Genomic DNA, 24,156 nt, shown 5'->3' with positions numbered 1-24,156 from the left:
GAGGCAGCTCCCACTTCTGCCATCATAGAACCAAACAGGCACATACTACTATTTTCATTTATTCCACAACCTAAAATCTGGGTTGCCATTAAGTGCCACATGATGGTAAAGGACATGTTTTACCATCATTTCTATAGTCTTGTGCATGTTTACATGTTACACAGGAAAGAGCACTCACAAGAGCAAAATTACATTTCAGACACACCTGTAGAGAATACTGAATTTTGAACTTATGGAATCTTTGACCTGAGATTTTTGAACAAATTGAATCACATTGATGTGCAGCTCCAAAGCAAAAGCATTCTGCTTTCTTAGATACTATACCATAATACCAGCAGTGAATAAATAGTGTAGCCGAAGGAAAAAGCACTAAATCAGGAAAGTAATTTAAAAACACTTTCATTTACTCAAAAGAATACAGCATTTGATGACCATTTATACAAACCAGAAATCTCATAAAAGTACAGATATAAAATATATATATATTTCAAAATGTTTTTCCTTGGATTACCAATCCTTGAACATTTATTTAAAAAAAAAAAAAAAAAGTGATGAGAAATGGCATTCATTAGTTTCCAGCTGGAATAAACCAATTCTATTTCTAACTGCATGATTTGGGCAAATAAATAAATTTTTCTAATCCTTGTTTTTTTCTCATCCTTGTTTTCAATAGCTCTTCTAACACTTCCACTTAAACTGCTGGCTCTGATGGAAGGAGGAATCACTCACTGTGCATGCACACAGTATTAATACCCAGAGACATGATCAAGGCTGTGATCTCTGGGCAGAACACAGTTCCAGTCTCCTCTTTGACCTTCCCATTTGGGCCTACACAAATAATGCTTTCATTAATAAGCACATAACTTTGTGTTAAAACTTTGAAGGTGAAGGCTTGGATTTAATAATAATCTAATTTGTAAAGTAGCAGACAATATTTCATAAAAAATATTAAGAGGTAATTGTAACCATGCAGGTTCGATTATTCAGGATTTACAAATATGTTTGGCCTGACAGGGAAAACACTGCTTCCTGTAAACACTGTTTATCCCAGCAGTTCTCCAGTAAATGACACATAGAATTGTTTAAGAAACAGTGAATTAATTTCATATCAAAAGAATTAAAGAAAAAGTAGAAATTACAGACATACAATATTTACAAGAGAGCAACTGTGATAAGCAGACAGAGTAAAAATACATAAATGTTAAAAACAGGAGTTAAATAGGAGCTGCGTCAAACTCCTACTTAAAAGTATAAGTTTTATATATGACTGATGTCTGGGTGGACCAGAACATCTTTAACACTGAGAAAATATGAAAAATGTGATCAGGACTTCATGGCCTGAACATAACTTACTTGCTGTATACGTAGAATAACAATTCCTTAAGGAAAGGCAAAAAGAGAAGGAATGCCTGAGAAGAAAGCGCAGAAGCAGCATCTTGACTACAAAAAGAGCAGTCACCTGAAACTCTGGGATCTCAACCATTTAATTCATTTTGCTCTAATTTTTAATCTAACCTGTGGTTAGACAACTTCAGAACAAGTCAGTACAGGCATTCTAGGGGATCACAAGGCTCCGCAGAAACTGCACGTTTTTTGCCACACAAGATACTAGCTGGCAAATTAAGCACTTTAATCTTCCATTCAGTGTAGAAGGCTTCTGTTTCTTTCTAAGCTACATTAAGAAGCAATCTGAAATCTCTTGCGTGAGGTCGAAGGATTTCTCTGAAAGGATTTGTAGTAACGCTGTGAGCCTAAAAAATACAAAACTCTGTTAATTGTGGTAGAATCTGAAAGACACTCCCATACAGTATACAAGTTACTGCCATCAGCCTGCTCAGATCAGTATTTGCTGATTCATCTTTATTCTCACAGTACCTTTTATATAATTATTACAATCAGATAATTATTTAAACTCAAGGAACTTCCAAACAAAAATGGTTACCTACAAGCACTTAAATAACCTTGTCATAATTGTAAATATTTTTATTGAGATTTCAGTGTATAAGAGGAATGGGACATCATTTTCTTCCAAGGCATAACAACCAAAGATGCTTTTCAGGGTTCTTAGCAGCCATCTCAGACCAAGTAGTGAGAATGAAGGCACAACATATCCTGCCAAGTACACCCATTTTTTTATAATGGGATGAGTGCTCTCCCTGAGCACTTTATTTCTCCACTGTAGAATGAGTTAGTAGGTTTTATTGACTTTTCACCTTCCAAATGCTTTTTACTTAGCCTACCTATTAAAAATCCTTACCTGTCCCTCTGTGGTTAGCAAAATCCATGGGAGTCAGTGATCTTTTCTGAGGTGTGTCTGTCTGTAAAAAGGAAAGAAATACTATTAGATGGTATGGTATTCTTACCTGCTGAAATGGTTTGACAATCTATTTTTTGGTCTAGTCCAGCACAGTCAGCCCAACCAAGGTGCAAAGCTATAAATAGTACTAAAAACTGCACAGTTCCATGCAGATTGCCTGAAAGCATCTGTTTAATGCATTAGACCTGAGGAAATGTCTTCCTCATGCACTGGTCCTGCTTTATGTTCATATTCTCCCAAAGCCTTTTAACATCCTGCTGTGCAGGGGGAGCAGGAATCCACGTACGCTGGAAATCAGGAGACACCCAGTTAATGAGACCTTCTATAGACCAACAGTGGGCATAAATGCACACTTCTTCACTTTTCCATGCCTCTACTTACACTGTAACATACCCTGAATGTATGAGTTGTGTTGGGCCTTGAAAATTGATCAATAACAACAGTTCGTTCTCTGAGCGGCCGCTGTTCTGTACTGCCCGGCACTGCACTTGACACTCTGCTATAAGCATATCTTCCTCGATGCTGAGAATTAAAGAGAGCACTGAGAGAATGCAGTGATTGAATTGGTTAAAATAATATTTTCATTGCCATACAAAAAGGCACAAAAGAAAAAGAAAAGAAGAATATGTTCTCACTCACTAAGAGCACTGAATTAAAGTCATTTAAACCTACTGATGTTTTTCATACAGATTTGAGCCTTTACCTATATACCAGTCTATAAACCCTGGAGGCTTACATTAGAAAAAAACAACTGTACTTGTGTCTCAATTCAAAACAGTATTTAGAAGTGAAATAATATCATAATGCCAATTTACTTCTGTTCTTGTTACTTATTATTTTTTCTATTCTTCATAAGTAGGCCAGAATCAATTTGATTTATATTATTTACAGACAGTATTATCTTCTAGTTCTCACACACTAACAAAAAGAACAAAATACTGAAAAGAGCTATTTAAATCTAGATGCATAGAAATACAAATCTGGTTGTTTGGCTATTTGTTTAGTTTTTTTACTCTGTTTTCAGGGAAAAGTTTTTACTATGATTTTTAATTTTAACCTGAGCCTTTAAACTGGTGGCTCTTGCATTTAAATGTACCCCAACATACTACAAATTAGCACATTAAGACCAGGTATTAAGTAAGAACCAGCATGAACTGTAGAATTGCTCATTTCAACTAGTGGTGCAGAACAATTTACTTATTTTCAAACAGCTTGAAGTTCTTTACAAGTACAAAACAAACACTACTTACATAGCTCTGTTGTAATCGAGGGACTGAAAGATACTGTTCAACAGCCTCTGAGTTTATAGGTGGTAACTTGTTTCGGGCTGTATGTGCACCACCAGAAGATAAACGATCCAAGCCAGCAACCCTACAGAATTTTAAGTGATTCTCTTTTAGGAAAATTCACATTTAAATCTTCTTCACTGTAGTAATGTGAAATTATTACACAGTTCATTTCTTAATAGAGCTCAGCTACAGAAATTAACAGCACTTAACACAGAAACAAAAAATAAAACAAAGTGCCCCTCCTCAAAAAACACAGTTCTGCGTGCTATATTTTTCCTCTCTGAATTCTAGTATCAATAATAAATCTTGTGCTAGTTCTCAAGGTTTTTGCTAAATCCTTCACTGGTAAAGGTTCAGTAAAGTTCTGAGGAAAGCAAAAAATAAAATGAAAAAACTCACAATTTAGTCCCCCTAAGGATTTCATCATTGTACATATTAGGAGCTTTTGAGGAGAGTTGGTCAGAAGTGAGAGAAGGTAACCTACAATGGCTTGGTAGCTTCATAGAAGATGCCAGCAGTACCCGAGATGATGAGAGAACAGAGTTATCAGCAATTCTCCCCAGTCTAGTGCACACTGAATTTGGAGCACTGGAGCCATTCTTGTGTGGTTTGTCTTGCTCATTCCTAGGAAAAAAGAAAGGAGAATGAGAAAGATGGGAGAAAAAGGTAAAAGTATTGTATTCTTGAGTATCATTGTAACCCTCTGAAAATCTTAACGTTGTCACAATGGTGATGCACACAAAGATGGATGCATTTTTAGAACTGCAAAACATCTTTCATGTTATTTGAATTATGCTGCATTTTAGAAATTTTCATACCAACACTTACTGTATTTTTTCTGCTGTGGGAATGCGCCTCTGTTGGAGTGGTTTTGCTTGAATTGTCATCACACCATTCAAATCACTACAGAAATTGCCAGAGAAACGGTGAACCTAGTAAAAGCAACAAATATGCATTAAATTTTCTTTTTTGAGGGAAGATCTCAAGAAGCACATACTTAAATGATATTTTACTTGTTTATTTAGAGAAGCTTCTGTTAAGAAGGTTTGATAGAATTCAAGTAGTAGGTGAAGCAAATACGTCATTTTGCTTATTTCAAAAAAATCTTACAAACAAAAGTTGGGGAAATTAGTTATGGAACTGAAATTTAATTTGCAATATAAACTTCAGTTGAAACTGGAATTCAGTTCTCAGACTTTCCATTTTCCCTCAGCACAGTCCAACTCTGGGGCACTGAGTGTGAGCATTACTTATCTGAGCTTATTACTTATACTTTTTTTGGCTGCTGGGACCACTACAGAGCCAAGCATGCCAATGGGGCATGTGCTGTGCAATCTCTTCTGTGTTTCTTGTTACCTAACAAGTGTTGAAAAAGATCAGATGGAATAGAAATGAAATTGCTTGCATTGAATGCACAGACAGAAAGAAAAAGGAAAGGGAAAAGGGAAAAAGCCACAAAAATAGTGGTGGAAAAGAACAAAAATGTGCAAAACAGGAGCAAAGGGACAAGGTAGGAGACAGAAAGCAGAACAACTACAACAAAAAAAGTATTTTATCAATACATATACAAGCTTCCATGAAGACAGGTATGCTCTAGTGCCAACACTGTGATGTACTGCAAAGTCCTCATTTGAAAGAAGCAAAGGAAAAGAAAAGGAGTGAGTCTGAAACACACAGGGTTTTGAGTACAGCAACTGAAGCTGCGGTTTCACATCCTTTCAGGTCCGGGAGGAAATTGAATTTGTTATTTTAATTCTACAAAGAGCATAAGACTCAACCACAATAAAAGCAGAATTGTTTTCTCAAGAGGGAATACAGACTTTTACAAAATACAATTTGAAAAGAAAAATAAATAAGATAATAATTCCAAATCAACTTCAGCAATATCTTAGTGGTAATGGTGCCCTTAGGAACCACAAAATAGTAACAAGCAATAATGGGAGAGAAGTACTTTAATGAACTTCCCAGAATGCTGCTTGAGGTTATTTTTACCTGCAGTGATGAAACAGAGTGAGGTCCAAAAGATACACCTCGTGCTTCAGAGCCTCTGGAAAGGGGGACACTGCCAGCATCTGCTGTAACTCGACCAACAGGCAAAAGTGGCAGTTTACATGTAACAGCTTTCAGTTTCTCCACCTGTTTGTCCTTCTCTGTACAACAGCAAAAAGAAACAAAGAAAAAAAAAAAAAGAAAGAAAAACAGAGGGAATAAGAGCCATTTTATATTTTAAAAGACAGAATGTGTTGACCCTAGCGATATGAAACTTCATGGTAAATAATTTCTTAAGTTTCCATAATATTTAAGTTGCCCTGATATTTTAAAATCTACCATAAATGATGGTTTTTTTTTGAAAACATTTCCTATTTGTTTATGATTTCTCTGACAATGAGGAACAAGCTGATCTATAAGGATAAAGTTCGTTTGTTTTTGTTGTTATTGTTGTTGTTATTTTTAAAAAGAACTTCTAAAGAGTCTTAGAATTTTATTTTAAAATTTCCTAAGATTTTTTTTAAGCAGAAAAAAAAATTACTGACAGAAAAGGAATAGTTTATAGCATCTATACTTTTCTATCAGCAGCTAAATACTTTTTTTTGCAGGAGGGGGGTATACATCATCATCTTATTCCTATTATAAACTCAAATCACAGAATCACAGAATGGCTGAGGTTGGAAGGGATCTCAAGAGATCATCTAGTCCAACCCCTCTGGCTGGTAAGCTATGGATTTGCAACAAGGTGATGCCCTTCATAAAGACAAAGGAACTACGCTGTCCTCTCCAAACTATAACATTAAGCTAAAAAACAGACTTGTGGTGCGAAAAACCCTTTTCTACTTCACTTAACACATGCAACATTAAGTTCAGGTGCTGAAAGTATTCTGAGAAATTCTGCCATCTCTTATTTTTTTTTAGACTTAAATTTGAGGCCGAGTGCAATTTCCAGTGCTTATGCCCAGATATTCTTCTGCTATGGTCCTTTTAAAGTATATTGAAAGAAGAAGTAAAATCTCCCTCAGCCTCTAATGATAACGTATGTGCACTGAGGAATAGTTTCACTTCTACTCAGTATTCCTAGCTTTTGCTTTTCTTGACCACAGTCTGTTAGTACTCCAAAGGTAAATATATATATATTATATAATATGAATTTTATATATAAATATATATATGCTCATCACCATTTCTTCATCCCACATCAAACTCTTGAACTCCTGCACTGTCAGCAAGGCTGTCTCTCTCTCTGTAACAATCTGACTACCTAAGGATTCTTTTTATTAACAAAGCTCAAACACTTAGGATTAGAAGACTTTATTCTTAGGTCCCAGATTCAGACCATGTTGTCAGTGATCCCCTTCTAACTGTGCCAGTTGGTGATTATGATTTAAAACCAACCAACCAACCAACCAACAACAACACTTGGTCTCCAGAAATTGAGTTATTTTGGTTAATATTGTGCCTCTTTTTAAAAAACACTTCTAAAGCAAAGTTCACTGAAAAATAGTAGGTTTTTTATTTATTATTTTGTTAGGTGCATTTGTGCGGTGGGTTCTAGTAAAGCATTACATACATTATAATGCTGTACTACAAACATGGCTATCTTAAAATACTCAGATTTCCCAAGCTTTATTTAAGGGAAAAATATTTTTGTCAAGTTAAATTGTATCAACAGCACATCTAAAAATATCATATACCTGTGATATTGGTTTCCCATTTTTTTTTAATCAGTTCCCCCAGTATTCCAATTACATTGCTCCAGATATGATCAAATACTTCAGAAGCCACAACATCTTTGATACAGGCATTGGGAGAAACAGGGGGAATGCCACGCTTACTCCTCTTCTCAGCAAGATGTGTACTCTTTTGTTCCAAACTCTCATCACTAATAAATGAAGCCAATTGAAACAAATTACCGAGGATTTTGACTATTTTCTTTTCTTTAACACATTCAATAAATAGAAACATATATACGGAAGAAAACAGTCAGATGTAGATCACAAAAAAAAAAAATAATCAAACATACTAATCACCTATGCAAACAGTACCAATCGAATATATACCATGCTTTCTAATTCTTTTGCTTGCAAGTGAATAATAATATATTAAAAAGTCAAGGTATTACAACAGAAAGAAATGCAGCTCTAGAAGAAACAACTCTAAAAGGAAGACACTTAGTCATTAGAGACTAAATCCTATGCCTTTTATTATAAAGGAACTATTGCCTGTTGCATTTGGTAGGAGGACCGTCACACAAAATATTTCTTTTATATACAGGTAGACAGGACCTGATGTATCTACAGCACTCCACTAGTGATCAAAACCAAACAACTTTAAAGGATTTCTGCTGCCTCACATGAGTACCAGAGCCCATGACCTCTTTCCTTTCCTCTGCTGTATGGATAGTTACTTTTTTTTCTTCCTATCTACATATGGAATTATGGTGTAGCAACACCTCCTAATTTGGTCTTCTAATGCACTTCCCAGGAGGAAAGTTTTAACCTATATAATATTATATATATATTTACACTTATATGTGCTTGAGCACAAAAAGTTATGCTTTGTACCCTACTAAAGGTTCCCAATCACAAAGGCCTTTTAGAAAACAGACTGTTACAGTCTTTCTTCTACCCATTTGCCTTCTTGCTTGAAAATTCAACTGGGCAGGTCACAGGAAAACTTGGTTGCATTTTTGAGAAGACACTTGCATTACTCATCACTCAAGAGAATGCTCTAAATGCTGGCTGTATCCTATGCCTCTTCTTGTAAAGATGTTCTACGCTGCACAAAAAGGATTTAAGATTCATTAAGGCAGACTGAAAACACATCCAGTGCAAAGACTCTAAGCAACCTGGTATGTCAAGGCACTCACCTGCAGAAAGGGGATTCCTTCATTCTATTCCCTGTCTCAAAATTAGTCACTTTATTGAATCTCCATGCACAAAATACCTCAAAACAACTAGTGGTTAAGGCATATTCCTCTGACAGGGGAGATGTGAGTTTTAAACCACTAGAAAGACAACATAGCTTATCTTCCACATGCCCAGTGAGTGCTTTGACCATTCTGCTACTGAATACAAGTCCAGAAGGAACCATATTTTACAGAAGAGAAACCTATTTTATGAACCCTGACCAAACTCAGTGACAATTTTTCATGATATTCAAAAATGCATATATCTGTTATTTACAGTTCATTGTTGTCAAATGCAAGATATTCTTCTATTTTTCCATCCGCATCGTAGATTTCTTCTTCCAGGAATGAATACATGGATGAGTCAGAGGCAGAAATCATAGTAGAAACTAAATCTAGTGATTTGTGTACTGGAGGTGCTGTCGGAATCAGTTTAGAGCCTGAAATGCAGAGTCTGAAAAAATATCGACAAAATGATAATTAAATACTCAAGGAAAGTAGAAAGTGCATATTTAATTATACTGAAATGCTTCAGTAATATAAAAGTAATATTTGTACAAATTTCTGAAAAGAGAAGATCAAAATGAAACAAGAAAAAAACTTAACATACTCTTTTATATTAACAGTACATTCACGGAGGCCAGGTAAACACTTAGTATTCACAGAGCTATCACTTGGGCTCTCAAAATGCTGAACGCCTTCGTCGTTTGGTGACAGGAGCTGCTTTCCTATAACTCTGGGGAAAAAAGAGGAGTGAGAGAGAGAGAGATCTTAGATGGAAATCTACTGCAGGTGCAAATATCAAAAATACAAATATCTGTAAACAGTAGGCAACGCAAAAGCATAACAATTAAAATTGCTTTGAATAAACACAGTATGGAGCAGCCATACAATACACTGCCCAGTATTTAAGTCATTAAAGTTAAACACGTTTATGAAGAGGAGATGCTAGCATGCAGCTTTTAAGAGCAAATAAAGTCAAACTTATCAGATTGCTATACAGGTGGATGAAATAAAAAAAATCGTTCTGCATTTTATGGATGTTTATTCATAACTACACTTTATTAATGTTTATTCCCTTTTACAGCACCTATAAAAGGGAAAACATAGATTATATGCTAGTGAAAATTGCCTCAGATTCACTTTGTAAGTTTCTCTTATTCCTAAGAAAGTGTGACAAGCTTTCTTAGTAGACTTCAGTTTAATTTGTAGAGGCTTATGACTAGTAAACACATATAAAAGCATTAAAAACATCACTGTTATTGAAAAACTCATTTTAACAGTGTTAAAAAATTATTAACTAGAATATAGGCACATGAAGGTCTATGTCTAGAACAGCCAAAAGACATCAAACCTCCCTAAGAATGACATGCTGTCATTTATGAAGGCAGGAACAGTCTACAGCAGTGCAGCATTGACTTCTGTCCTCTGTACTGTAAGAAGCAGTCATTGCCCCTACCTGGAAATTTTTTAACATCTATGCAAAACAATTCTCATTAATCATACATGCATCCTTGTATCTGTTCAACTAGGTGTTGCTGGGCTAATATCAAACATTGTTTCACACTGGTGTACATAGCCTACGTGCAGCATATTTGAAGCATGTGGTTGCCTTCATTTTTTATTTCTTTTCAGAATAATCAATAAAATAATTAGCACTAAATTTCTCGGGATTTCACAGTATGCTTTCACTTACAGTAAAAACAAATGTTTCTTTATAAGATGTATTCTTTAAGTAGAAAAAGTCATTATGAAAATTGTCCATTATTATTTTCTCTTTACATCCTGCTAAAATGTCTTTGCTTGCAATCATTGTATTAATCAGAATAAAGAACATTGACTGCTTGGTGCACCACCCCCTAGAATTACTGTTTAACAATGGCATGGCTCAGTCCCAGAGATCCACATTTGATTGCAGAAGTGTTCATAATACAATACATCAAGAGCAGTTCATATGAGGATAGCCCAAAAAAATCAAATTAGAGTGATAAATGGTTAAAACGAGTACCAGCAAGAAATTTCCTTACCTTAAATGAAGAGACCGCTCAACCCAGTCTGCACATTCTGCCTGCAGGCTCTGAGTTTGGGAAGTCACTTTTCCTTCAAACAGCATTTCATCAATATCCCAAAATAGCTGTTGCACTCTCTGTGTGTTGGCTTTATCAAATTCCTAAAGGTAATATAAATAATAGTTGCCAGTAAGCACATATATTGATATTAAAAAACAGTATTTGAAGAACAGGACAAATGGATCTTCAGACCACCTGCTTTGGACTTAGTTCATATGCTGCAGTACAAAAAGAAGAGGTAGGTGGCATAACCTCTTCATTTTTTAAGAATATATCAACTGCCCTGATTATCAATTTTCAAACTTTTTTTTTTAATATTCAATTGATATACTTAATCAGAAGGCTGTTACGGTTGAAAGCAATTAACTCTTCTAATAGAACGTGCTGCATGTCCATTTTCTGAAAAAAAAAAAAAAAAAAAAAAAAAAGATCTCTCTAAGAATATTTAAAGTATACTGTAAAAACTTCTGTGACATACATCATCCCTCCAGGAGTAAACAGAACTTCTTTCAGTAGATAACCCGGTAGTACAGCTTTTTATTCCAGACCAAGAATTATTCAAGTCTGTGGGTGTTGTATGACCACTGGATGAAAGCGATGAAAGCGTTTCACTGTGAAAAGACAAATTAAAGTGAAGAATTACATGGTTTTCCATATAAATATTTTAAAAATAAAGCAACTGATCCCATAAATGGACAGTGGTACATATTCCTGTTGGGTGCATGACTTTCAGGACATGCTGTTAGAGCCAATGTAAAGAGTTATAAGTGAATGCTTTTAAGTACAGTGCAATGGGTACATGCTTCTATTGGTACCAGTTAGTGCTTTAAAGGCAATTTCTTCTACTGTATTATGCATTTGTATTTATGTATGCCATTGTAACCATAATGACACTCTAGAACATGCACAGATATTCCAGTACATGCATACATACACATAGATGTACCTACATTTCCACCTGTAACAATTATTTTGTTTTCTTCAGTACAGTTAATGGGCACACAAAAACTACATGTTAAAGATAACATAAGCCCTCTTTAACTCCATTAGAAGCTATCACGAGAAAATGATGCAAAACCAAGCATTAAGTCTCTCCAAATGTTTCAATTAGCATGAAGCTAGATATCCATACAAAGTGGCTTTTATTCTGTTAGACATAGTAGACTTTAAAATGTGAGGTCTGGGATTGCAGCTTCTCAGAAAGCCAAGTTGGTACCTGCGAGCCACCACCAGCCCTGGGATGCAGCAAAAGCCAGGGCAGTCACACACGTGGGCCTGGAAATCCTAACCAATGTGAACTGGAATGAAATTTCTTGAAAGTTAACTGACCTGCAAAGCTGGTTAGAGTCATTTGCATTTAACCATCAAGTCTGACTTCCCTTCCAGGCTTAATTTCTGCCCTTCATTATGCTCTAAAAATATGCAAGCCCGTAAAAAAAAAAAAAAAAAAATAAAAATAAAATAAAAATAAAAATAAAAATAAAAAAAAAACAGGAGTAAAATCCAAGCCCACTAAATAATGAAATAATGGTTCTGGTCAATTAATACCCTAAATTCTTACTCTTACAAAAATAAATAAATAAGACTAATATTTAGAATCCTGAATTTAGAATCTCAGCTGATTAAACTGCTGGTTTACTTGTGAATTCAAATACTTTCAGAAGTCAAATTCCTTACTTTATAACTGTCATCCATGAGAATGACTAAAAGCATGGTGACTGGTGAAAATTAATACCAATCTTGAAGTAAATATTTAAACCAAGAGTCCATTAATGAAGTACTTGTTCAGAAGTTAATGCATACCAAGTGTAGTTATTGATGGCTTCCTGCACATTTCTCTCAAAAACTGCTGGAAGAGATTCTCCACTTTTTCCTGAAAGACACTGATTTGTGGAACTTCTGAACAGTCCCTTCCTACAAAAAAAAATAAAAATAATAATAACAAAAAAAATAATGTAAACTCACACCTCCACTGCAGAAAGACAACAGCAACTCTGTTGAATTTTTCAATCACAGAATGGTTGAGGTGGACCTCTGGAGATCATGTAGGTACCACTTGCCCAGGGCCATGTCCAGGTGACAATCCTATTCATTGTAGATAAACATTTGCTTGAAACTATCTTGTTTTAAAATAGCTTTTATTTTACCTTATTTACATGTAATTTGAGACTTATTTTACTCCACATGCATTCTACTTCAATTTTGCACTTTAGACTTTGCAATGAAGCACATGTAAATACTTCATTTGCAATGAAGCAGCAGCACCTCACTACTCCCGGAACAGAGCAAAGGCACAAAATAACAATTGTCCATACAGTGATTACTTAACTGTGTTTCTGCTTGACCATCACCCCAAAGCCAGTTTTCTCAGATGTACATCTGCATAAAAAGTTACATATATGGTGCCAAGCAAACAATGGTATTAACTAAGACTATGAACACTCACCGTGGCTGTTCTGTTTAAGTGAACTGAGATGTTAGTACAGCATCAAGAAACACGGGCATATTCTCAATACAAAGTCAAAGGCTTTCAATTATTATGCCTTTGCAGCATAATAATAATAATAATAATAAATTCTAGAACCTGTCCTTTTTAGTTCTCTAAATACCTGAAAACATGTTCAAATTTTGAAACCATCTCTTTCAAACCACAGTAATGAATAGTAAAATGCAGTAAGGAGCAGGACTATCTCCATTTTTATTACTAGTCTTAAAAGAATACCTTTTAAAAGAGGGAAAGACTTTTAGCTGACACTGTTAATAGTTATACATTTTTGTAATTCCACTAAATTCCATCCTTAATAACCTAAACCCACCTCTTCAAAATGTATTAGATGTGTCAAAATGTTGCTCAGAAACACTTTTAGAGTAACAGATTACTTCACCTGCAAAACTACCTATTTTCATCCCATAAAATCCTAAGGTCATAACCATGAATAGCAGCATGATTGCATCAAAGTACATTTGTGAATGAGTAACTGTAAGGAAACAGCTCACAGTTTACGAGTTCTCTCGATTTCTTTAACCAAGAACTATGCGCTGGTCCTGCAACATTTGGGATTCCTCAGCCTTCCTCCTAGCCCTTGTATTTGTCTTGCATCTACACAGACTACAAAGATACAGACCTCAAAATCCAACTACCCACTCAAACAAACAACATCACACATCATCCTACTCCTATGTCTTGGCTAATAAGCCTCCAGAAACTCACCACACGTTTGAACTTTAGGGAACCAACACCCTGACTTGCAAATCCTTGGAGGCTGGGACAACAGCAATGGAAAGCATCTCTGTGAGCTTGCTCTGACCTTCCTGCCTCATCCCGGCACAACTGCTTTGGGTCACTGTCAGCCTTTTCACGTCACTGCTCACCCCTTTACGTGGTCAGCTAGCTTGAATTGCCTGTGGCCGAGCACAGACCCCTGTGAAACACCAGTGGAGGGAGGGAGCCGTGTGTTTCCTGATGTATTGACCTGCCCAGGCAAGAAACCCCTCTTGCATCCCGGCTGCTTCATTTACTGGAAAGTCTTTTAGGAGCCCCACTGCCCAAATCTCCTGGATCTATAAGTGCTTTTCTGGTGGTTTCAAAGGCAACCTGAAGCTAGAGATGCACAAAACAAGAAATACCACCAATAACATCTCTGTGAAAAGACGCATATAGATGGCATAGCGCGGGGCGCAAGGTGCAGCAAGAAAGCCCTCCTGCTGCATCACTGCGCTGCACGCACCCGTGTTACCCTGGGGAGCACATGACACCAGAAGCCGAGCCAGGAACTGACTGCAGAAAGCCCCCAGACCCCCTCACAGCACCTTTCCCCAGCTCTGGGACCAGCAGCAGCCGGCTCCTGACAGCTCCCCGGCCCTCCCTGATATCCCCGCAGCCGCACACACCCCGGGAGCCTCAGCAGGCAGCGGCGTTCATCTCCCAGCTGCAACACCCAGCCTCCCCACGGCCCCCTCACTCACCCCACGACGAGGAGCCCCCGCGGGTCAGCGCCCCTGGCCCTGCTCATGGGGCTGGGCACGGCTTAGCACGGCTCGGCACGGCTCGGCAGCACCCCGCCCCCCTCCCCGAGGTCTTCGCACCGCCCCCCGGCCCGCCCCGCGCTGCATTTCTCTAAGCCAAGCCTTTCCTCCCTCCCTCCCCACCAAGACAATGATAAATGTGCAGATAAGAAATTGAGGAGTACATTATTATTATTACCTTAATTTGGAAGCAGAGAATGTTACGAAAGGAGATGCCAAAAAGTGTTCAGAGTTTAGAGAAATCAATGAACAGAGAAAAAATCTACTAATTTTACTATCATGCATGCTCATCAGATCTCGCTACCAGATGGGTAAAATAATATTTTTTACCCTCAACATCTAATGGAAGTATTTCCTATACACGATCACATTCTGGACAACATATAATAATATAATATCTCTAATGAACATGCCACCTCATTGTCTTAAAGAATTCATTTTCTCAGATCCCCCATCTCCCTTACATGCTCCGTTCTATTCTGCAAGTGTGATTTGTAACAAACATAAATATATTAAATCCATCATACTCTCACAACATCACATGCTTCCTCGTATTACCTGATACAATTCATGTCATTTATATTTTTACCTTCTGCTGGTTGCTCCATCCCACACAGTCTGTATAACCAAGAGATAACTATTAGGTGTATGACAGATTTATAGAAAACATTGATATGAGAATACAAAAATCAAAATACAAGCCCCCTTTAACATAAATATAGTTATTGGAATGAAGTGATTTTGCAATCACACCATCCCTTCTTACACTGATTTGGGTCAATCACCACTGGAGCCTGTTTCTTCTCTTTCTTTGAAGTGAAAAAATAAATGGAAGCTATACTTGCTACTCCACAAACCCAGCCTGCTTACATATTCCTCTCTAAAGGGTTACACAGAGCCCCTTCAAGGAGCAGCTTCCTGGAAGTGAATAGACCACTCACGGTCACTGTCATGTTCACAGAGCAGAATGCACAAACTTCATTGCAATCAGCACGCTGCTTCATCGTCGCTGCACAAACGGGCCCTCCTGCATCTCCCCCAGCTAACGCTGCTCCACCCGTGGAGCAGGGAAGAAACAAACGTGACCCAGCTTCCTTCTGAATGATGAACGATATTCCAGGCATGCAATGCAGCAGCTGAGTTGAACATTTATACCACAGGAAGTACAAAGTTCATTGGACATACACGCACCCTTCTCCCTCTAGGTGAGGCAGCCATCCATCTAACTTGGTTGCACTTGACCACGACACACTTTTCCTGTGCTGCTTGACAAGACAGATTTAACTGGGGGTTTTGTTGCTGTTTGTTTTTAAATAGACTCAAAGGACCTTTCAGAAAAGCATTTTTACCCTCTTGTAACAAGTTCAGTGACCACAAACTGCCAAGTGCAACAGACAATATTGAACATCATTAGCAGATCCTAGAGGAGGTGTGTCTGAAGACTGAGCTGTACCAACAGCAGTCAGGGCTCAGGACACTTTATGACAGTGCCAAATTCTTCCTTCAGCTGTCTGGACATTTTTATGAGACAGGCCCCGTGACCCTTAGAATTGCTGGAACATTCAGTTTGGTTCTGCTTTTAGTTACTCACTGGAGTAACGCAAAGGAAATGAAGGTATGTGACAACCATGCCTGTTCCTGCTTATACTCACTACTCTTCAGCTTAATCATAGTTAAGACAATTGCAGCAATTCTTGAAAAGTCATTCTTGAAATAGTTCAGCTGAGGTAACTTCAATGGATGCATAGAGAAAGAGGCAGAATCAAAAGAAATTTCATACATCTTTCATCTAGCCAACCACAGAAAATTGTTTTAAGATAGCTATAACATCTGTCTTGCCTCTTTGCTTAGAGATGACATGGCTTAATAATGGAGAAAAAATCTGCCTTGGAATGCGATATAGCAAATATTTACTTTTAACCTTCCAGCAACACAGTATCTTTATTATTACTACTGAAAATGCTGGAGGCTGTGAAGACTTGACAGCTAGCAAAATGCAGCATGAAAAGTGACAGAATGATAAGCATCACTTCAGACCCAGAGATGATGTTTATTTTGCTCTCTTATCTATTAATGAGCATTTCTGTGCTTTCCTCTTTGTTCAAGAAAGTACTGACTTTATTTGAAGTTTGAAAATAAGGATCTTTATCAGAATTTTTCCTTCTGTTAGCCTTTTATCATAACAGCCAATTTTGCAGAAATGGCACTTAGTATCTTTGAACCTATATATGACTTACTGATGCTTTGATAATTAGACTTTTCCAGGAGTGTTCCAACAATTGAACTTTTAGTGATTTTTCAGGTAGCAATCTTTTTGACCAGACCAAATTAATATAATCTGCCCCAATGCAAATTACCTTCATGTGAAGCTAAGAATCTTTTCCTAAATAATGATGAAATTCACACCTAATTCAAAAGGAAGATAGCTTTGGAATATACTGCCTTCATCTCCAAAGATGAGGTATCTTGAAAGATTTTGCCAGAGGAATATCATCTCTCATCAGTGTGACACAGCTGATCAATATACATCCTAACCAGGATGTGATTCTGCGATGGCTTGCAATGGTGATGTAGGCAAATGGCTTCCAAGAAGGCAGTGATTAGATCTTATGTCTCAGCTTTGGGGAGCTGCATAACAGCTATGAGGGAGTCTACAGGAAAAAAAATAAAATAAAATAAAAATAAAAAAGTCTTGGCCAGCAGCATGTTAAGGGCCCCCCTGCGGCTCCAAATCACCCTTCCTCTCTGCTTGCAGGTGGCAGAAGGTTCTCTCAGAACCCAAATCCCAAAGCACAGAGGTTCGTTCCTCGGGGCTTCCCAGCATGACCATCTGTAAGCTGTTTGCCCTTCACAACAGCCTCCTACACGCAGCATCCAGTAGCTGCACCTGTTTTACCCAAGACCTACTTGCCCTAGGGATAGAGTTTTCATTTGACATTGTATCTGGAGTGAATGGCAGAGGATGTAACTTCTTTAAAACCACAGACAACACAAACAGCAGCATACATATAGTATCCTTCAGGGCTACTTCTAAAGGGGTGGAATAAGGTAAAACTGGACATAATTTTTAATGCTCTCATAAGAATAGCACCCTGTACGTACAACACTGTCTTAAGTGGACAGCAGTACTACATCCATCCACCTAGGTGGACTGCTTAGTATTAGGCATTTTCACACTGAAACCTGAAATAGATTTAAGGCTCTTGCAACTATGACCTTTGTGGCACCCTGCTCCTGTCTTCATAAGCTAGAGAAACAACATGCTCTTCTGATTTTAAAACTAGGCTTGGTTCTTAAAACTATCTGCATACACTACACTCATTTTATTCTTCTACAAATTTTGAATGCATTTCAAAATTATAAAGCCTTTAACATGGCATGAGCTTGGTGAGTGTTTTATAAATACATATATTTTATATTTCAAATATTGGTTCACCATGAAAATGAAAACACAAGTATAATACTTGGTTCCAGAAAATAAATTTTGAGAGCAAAATATGTATATTAAGTACTGCTTTTATTTATGGAAGTAAACTTTTTAATATAAATTATGAATTAACATTAAGAAAAATACTATCATCTTAATTAACTACAATAATAAAGAATGCTAATTAGCATCTTAGAGAAGGTGTTTTATTTCTTTAGATCTGATAGGAGGCATTTACTGCTGAAGGATCAAGTGTCTGTGAACAGAGGCAGGGAGAGAGTAGCAGCCTAACAAAACACTTGGAAATGGTCCACAAGACTTTCCCCGTGTCTTCTTATTACTCATGTACATTTGAAAACTCAGTTGATGTTTTTTTCTTATAACAGACTCTTTGTCATGCAGACGACAGAAGAGCATGGAAACAGCTCTACAGTACGCAGCGGTATGCAAGCAACGCAAGCGTGGGGAGACCTTAGTCTGTATATGCTAAGGTACACAAAGCACCTTTCTCTTTCCTCTGGGACCAAAGACACCATTTCTTTCTTATCAGGAAGCATTAAAAAGCACATTTGATCCATTTTAAAACACAACTGCTCATTATGTATCTATGCTGAAATAGAGGTCTATTGGCCAGAGCAGAGGGATGATGGATAGCCTCCTGCTGTCTATCTACGACAAATCCGTCGTGCTCACAGTCACTTTCTGTAAAGTAAAAATGCGTCTTGACCACCAGCAAGCTAAAAACACCAAAGAAAATTGTCAAACCTGCTACAGCCAAACACTTAGAAACAACAAAGTTTTTCAGTTTCCCAAATCAGCCTATTCTCCCTGCCATTCAACATCACTCCCTTCCTGTTGATCCCAGCTTCCACACACCTCAGCAGCATCTCCCACCTGACAATGCAGGAATGCTGCCAGTAAATAATAGTAACAGCCCTGGGCTCTTCTTCTTTTGCTTTCCATCACTGACACTCGTGATCGCACTCATGGAGTGCTGGCTCAGAAAAAAAAGAGCACCTATTTGTAAGCATAACACTCTTGTCTCTTCTAAACAACAGAGCATATTATTAAAGGTAATAGGTAGGTTCCAGGCATCTGAAAGCAATAGAAGCACTTTGAAGAAAACTGGCATTCTTTGCTTTTAGCATTTTTGGCATTTATTCTCTGACTAGCTACTTGCTGGAAAATGCAGGAGAAAGAAACTTTAATTAAGAAGAAACTATAGAAACTATAATTAGAAACTATAGAAACTATAATAAACTCCAAGAAACTATAATTACATAAAATACTAGGAAACACAAAAAATTACTTTTAGTTCCATCCATCTAGAAGAATACTGAAATCCTGACCAGTAGTATCATGTAAAATTAATAATACCTCTGAGCTCTTTCACACTTATTTGCAATGAAAAAAATGACCGAGGCAAAACACCACATCATTGCATTTACACTTAGATCAGTACAACAACTGCAGTGAGAAGCAAAGTAATGCTACAGTGCTCTGTATAGGTTAATGTGTATTACAGCATGAAAGGGATCTATCCCTATTAATGGTTAAAATGTGAGACAGGGAAGCAGAGTTTCCATTCTCTTCTGCAGCTCATCAACTTGCCTACACCTGTGCTTTCAAAGGTCATCATTTTGAAGGCCAAATCTTGAGCTACTGAGAAACAAAATATCTGGCAGTAGACAGTGACATTTTTACATCACAGATAAAGCTACCTTTCTTGTACCACATTCACAGACAGGTTTTCCAGGCATGAGAACTGTCCTGAAACATGCAGAGCAGTTCAAGCAATTTCTACAAAATACTATCCATTCCTAAATAACATAACTAAAACCTTGTCTGATTTATCTTTAGATCATCTAATAGCTGTTATCTCCCATAGTTATCACGATGTCTTTGGTTACCAATAATCACGTTTCTTAAAAAACGGAATCAATGTATCTTGGTTTCACCAACATGCTGTGGTAAGTGTAGCATAAGGCATCACATCATCCTTCTAAGGATATTGTGACCTTATATAGCTTTTTTTGTTTGTTTGTTTTTCACAAAACAACAGTAGTGCAGGTGGACTTTTCTCCTTTAAAAAAAAAAAAAATCTATTACTGCTCCTTCAATGGGATTAGAAGGATATGAAATCAATATGTAAATAAACAGTAAGTATAAAATCCTATAAACTACTGCTATGGTTTAGCCCTACACTGTACTAGGACTAATTATCGTCATTGCAGAGCTGAGAAAATTGAGAGACTGAAATATTTAGAGTACCCAGGAAAGACAGGAAGAAATCAGTGCCAGATTTTCTCTATTTTGCTCTCAGTAATTTCGATTGTTATTGACTTGTCAGCAACTAAAGAAAAAAAAAAAGTAAAATATGGATTTTTTAATTATTATTAACCAATCACTCCTAGTTAAATTGCTATTAATGATAGTGCAGTATTCATTGACAATGTCTTCTCAAACATTTTAAACACCAACAAAACTTGTCACAAAGGAATTTTGTACAGGTAAGCAAAAATTTCCTACATGCAACTATCAAGGACATAACATTACATTCTGCAACTCACAAATTCAAATCTGAACTGTAGGCAAGGTATACTGAAGTTTTCAATATTTAATTGAGAAGCTTCTTCTACAAGCTTAAGTGGAACCATCTAATTAAAAAATGCTAATGTGGAGGTATAGACTTTCCTTGTCAAAGTGATGTATCTTATTCCTTCTACATCCTTCCGGTTTGGTTTGCATTTTGTGTGTGTGTGTGTGGTTTTGGTTGGTTGTTGTGGTTTTTTTGTTGTTTGTTTGTGTTGTTGTTTTTCAAGACAGACAATACCTTATCAGAATAAGCTTGACTGCTATGAATAAAATATCTGAAGTGCCGCCATGCATACAAAAATACAATAATTACAGAATAATGAGGGAATATCAGTTAGAAGTGTTTCAGCAGTAACCTGGAATAAGCATTTTGCTGCACACAACCAGTTTTAATGTAAAAAGGTTTATTCTTCATCCCAATACAAGTAAATAGTTTAAGAGTGTCATCATTTATTTTTTTTAATCATATAAATAAGAGCCCTTTAACAGGAATACCAGCTCAGACAGCATTATACCCAGCTTTATTTTTGGTATTAAAAAAAAATAAAAATAGTGGAAAATTACGGACAAACACTGACTTGGTTCTAATATTGTTTATAGACAGCATCAAATACATTTTAAACAGAACTCTGTCAATACACCTCAAACCACATTAATCCCACTACTCCAGAAAGGCTACTCTTCTACACAAATGTGGAAAAATGTTAAACCTGAAGGAGCTTACAATTCATTCTGAAATAAAACCCACAACTTTAGATGGAGGTAGGAGGAAATAAAAGCAGCAGAGCAGGGAGGATGTTACCCTTCTTGTATTAATCCCACAAGTTACATAGTTTAGCTATCAGACAATTACAGTATCTCAATTCATTAATTGCTAAAAGAAATGTATAAATGCCTGTATAAAAGTGTTTATTTACAAATAGCCATTGGCAATGGTTATTTGGAGAGAAAGAGACTACATCCCCTTCACGTGATGCTGACATTGGGACTAGCAGGTACAGTTCAGAAAGCAATCTTGGAGTCACCACAGACTTACTATACAGTGACAGCCAAAGCCACCAACAAAATGTTGGTCCACACCAGGAAGGGTACTGAAATCACTTTGCTGCTACGTAAAACCTTCCTGCATCCCCAAAGAGAATACTGTGTGCAGTTCTGGTCCCTGCACCTCAAGGACAGGCAGCACTAAGAAAAAGGCTACAAACGTGATTAAGGGAATAGAGGGGTGCCTTCAGAAGGAAGGCTGGATAGGCTGGGACTATTCAGTCATGGGAGAAGGTTAAGAGATGATGTGCTCAAAGCTTACAAAACCACAGAAGAGGCAGATAAATCAGAAGATGATCAAATCATTATTATACCCTGCTTGTGTTGCACTAGAGGCACTCCTTGAAATCAGTGAGAGATCAGTTTAAACAGACATGAGGAGAAAAAATAAAAATGAACACTTTTTTCCCCTCCTCAAAACAGAACAGACAGTGCCTTTCAAGAGATCATTGTTCCTAAAACTTATCAGCAGGTTCACAATCAGATGCATTCACAGACATCAGGCCCATAAACTGCTTCCAAAAGCACCGAACAGGTGCCTACCTTCTAGCACACCTACTGTATCAACCGTGAACACGGGGATGAGCACGGTTTCTCTGCCAGGAGAAAGCCTGAGGAGTGTAATACAAATTCTGCTACATGGAAGCCATCCATTATTAGTATTTTTTCTAGGTGGGAAGTACCAAATGCACTTCCAATGCAATAGTATAACTATTATAGACTCTAGGCAGCTATTCTGCTTTACATTTTCCAGGAAACCTTTCTACTTTGGTTCAGCAAACAGCCACGAAGCGAGCCACCCGGCACACGCACCCTCTATCACTCAGGAGCTCCCCAAGCCGGGCACGGGGCGTCCTCCTCCCACACCGCCCAGCACACACCGAAGGACCGGGGCACCCCCCGGGCCCGGGGGCGCTCCCCCTGCCGCCCCCTCCCCGGGTTCCTCCGGGGCTCGCACTCACGGGGGGCTCCGCGGGCTGCGGGATCCCTCCTCGGCGTCGCTCTCCTCCGCCGCCGCCTCCTCGCCGATGTCGGGCAGGGTGATGAGCAGCGCCCGGCCGCCCGCACGGCCCCCGGGCTCCATGTCCCCCGGGGCGCGGGGGGCGGCGGGGCCGCGCCCGAACGGGGGGCGGCGGGGCTTGGCGAGGGCCAGGTTCATGGCGGTGAGCCCGGCAGGGGCGGTAGGGGCCCCGGCCGGCTTTGGCCCGGTCCTGGCCCGGCCCTGGGTCGTTGCTAGGCCAAACAAAGCCCGGCAGGGCTCGCACCGCCCAGCAGCGAGGCCTGGAGGCCGCCATCGAGCCTACCCGCCCCATGGCCGCGTGGGGGTGTAGGGCGGTGATGGTGTAAACGGCAGGGAACAGGTCCCCAAAGGCAGCAGGGTCTCCGTTAATTCCCCACCCTGCCAAAATGTCTTTCCCCATGCCACAGTGAAATCAACCTCCCCAGGCACTTCGGTGGGTAATGTGTTTGTCCTAGCTGCGTGTCCTTCATTTGGGAGCTTGCAGCCTTAACATCATGTCCTGCATTAAATCTTGGCCCAGAACCTATTTATTCCAAACGTCACTAACTTGTTCATTTCTCCCCGACATGCAAGAACCACAGAAACAGGCACAGAAACACCCCAAATCTGCAGACCTGAGCATTCTACTTCACATCAGTCCTTTAGATATTCTGCTTTCAATACAGATGATTCCTCTGTAATCCAAGGTAATATCTTTGATGCTACAAGTCTGATACTATTTTTCATTTATTTGATTTTCATCCCCTCAGCAAATTAGCATAGTATGGTCTGATGCTACCCATTGTCGAGAAGCCAGATATCTCAGATGCATACTGTTAACCCTGAAAGGACTTACACCTCTTCACCCTAAGTAAACCCATTTATTTACTCGCAGTAATACTGAGAAACATACGTATAGGAGCAGAGCAGAAGTAAAAAACTTCCAGACAAACAAGGAAGTTTTGTACAAAATTATATATATATACACATATATAAGCCAAGTATATTGATGTTTTACCATTGGTTCTGTGCTTAAATCCTTTTGTACTTTTTTTTTTAACATTAACTTAATTTTCACTGCGACCTTTTATGTCTTCTGTTGTAAATTATTTTAAACGGAATGTAAATACTAAAATAACTTTTTAGAACCCACTGTCATACTTTTATCATTTAAAATGATTTTCATTCATCAACAGTTACATTTAGTTTGCATTCTTAGCTATATTACAAAAGTATCCATAACACTTTTAGTCAGTTTTCCAAGACCAATTTGGAGGGCATTTGGAGTAACAAGGGTGTCTTTTGAGAAATTAGACATGATGTCTTTTAACACATTAATGGTCTTTTAACACATTAACACATTTAACACAATAAGACCATTTGATCATTTAATCTGACCTCTTGTATCGCATTTCATCTCAGCATTTCTTTGTGCATTCTCTGCAATGTTACAATATTTTTAATATACATATGAATATAAACAATTTAT

General features: G+C 38.0%; 1 protein-coding gene across 3 annotated transcripts; it reads right to left on the bottom strand.

Annotated features, from left to right (window-relative positions):
• Positions 1-383: 383 nt before the first annotated feature.
• On the bottom strand, positions 384-23,642 carry FAM149A (family with sequence similarity 149 member A). Of its 3 annotated transcripts, none has more exons than XM_035325249.1 (14): positions 22,630-23,639; positions 12,379-12,489; positions 11,054-11,186; positions 10,534-10,676; positions 9,117-9,242; positions 8,784-8,960; positions 7,293-7,480; positions 5,599-5,753; positions 4,435-4,538; positions 4,006-4,230; positions 3,568-3,688; positions 2,711-2,839; positions 2,258-2,318; positions 384-1,751 (listed from the first exon to the last, which is right to left on the bottom strand). In XM_035325249.1, exons 1-14 carry the CDS (start codon positions 22,824-22,826, stop codon positions 1,678-1,680), a joined length of 1,944 nt encoding a protein of 647 aa, XP_035181140.1. In that variant the 5' UTR covers positions 22,827-23,639; the 3' UTR covers positions 384-1,677. The 3 variants fall into 3 exon arrangements, 1 of the variants encoding a protein (XP_035181140.1); XR_004750471.1 differs by lacking the exon at positions 2,258-2,318 and adding an exon at positions 2,364-2,604 and having other exon boundaries at positions 1,615-1,751; positions 22,630-23,642; XR_004750470.1 differs by having other exon boundaries at positions 1,664-1,751; positions 2,258-2,604; positions 22,630-23,642.
• Positions 23,643-24,156: the final 514 nt, after the last annotated feature.

Source organism: Oxyura jamaicensis, chromosome 4 (genome assembly GCF_011077185.1).
Source record: "Oxyura jamaicensis isolate SHBP4307 breed ruddy duck chromosome 4, BPBGC_Ojam_1.0, whole genome shotgun sequence".
NCBI classification, from domain to species: domain Eukaryota; kingdom Metazoa; phylum Chordata; class Aves; order Anseriformes; family Anatidae; genus Oxyura; species Oxyura jamaicensis.
The sequence above is the reverse complement of the archived record's forward strand: the minus strand, read 5'-3'. Positions and strand labels throughout refer to the sequence as shown.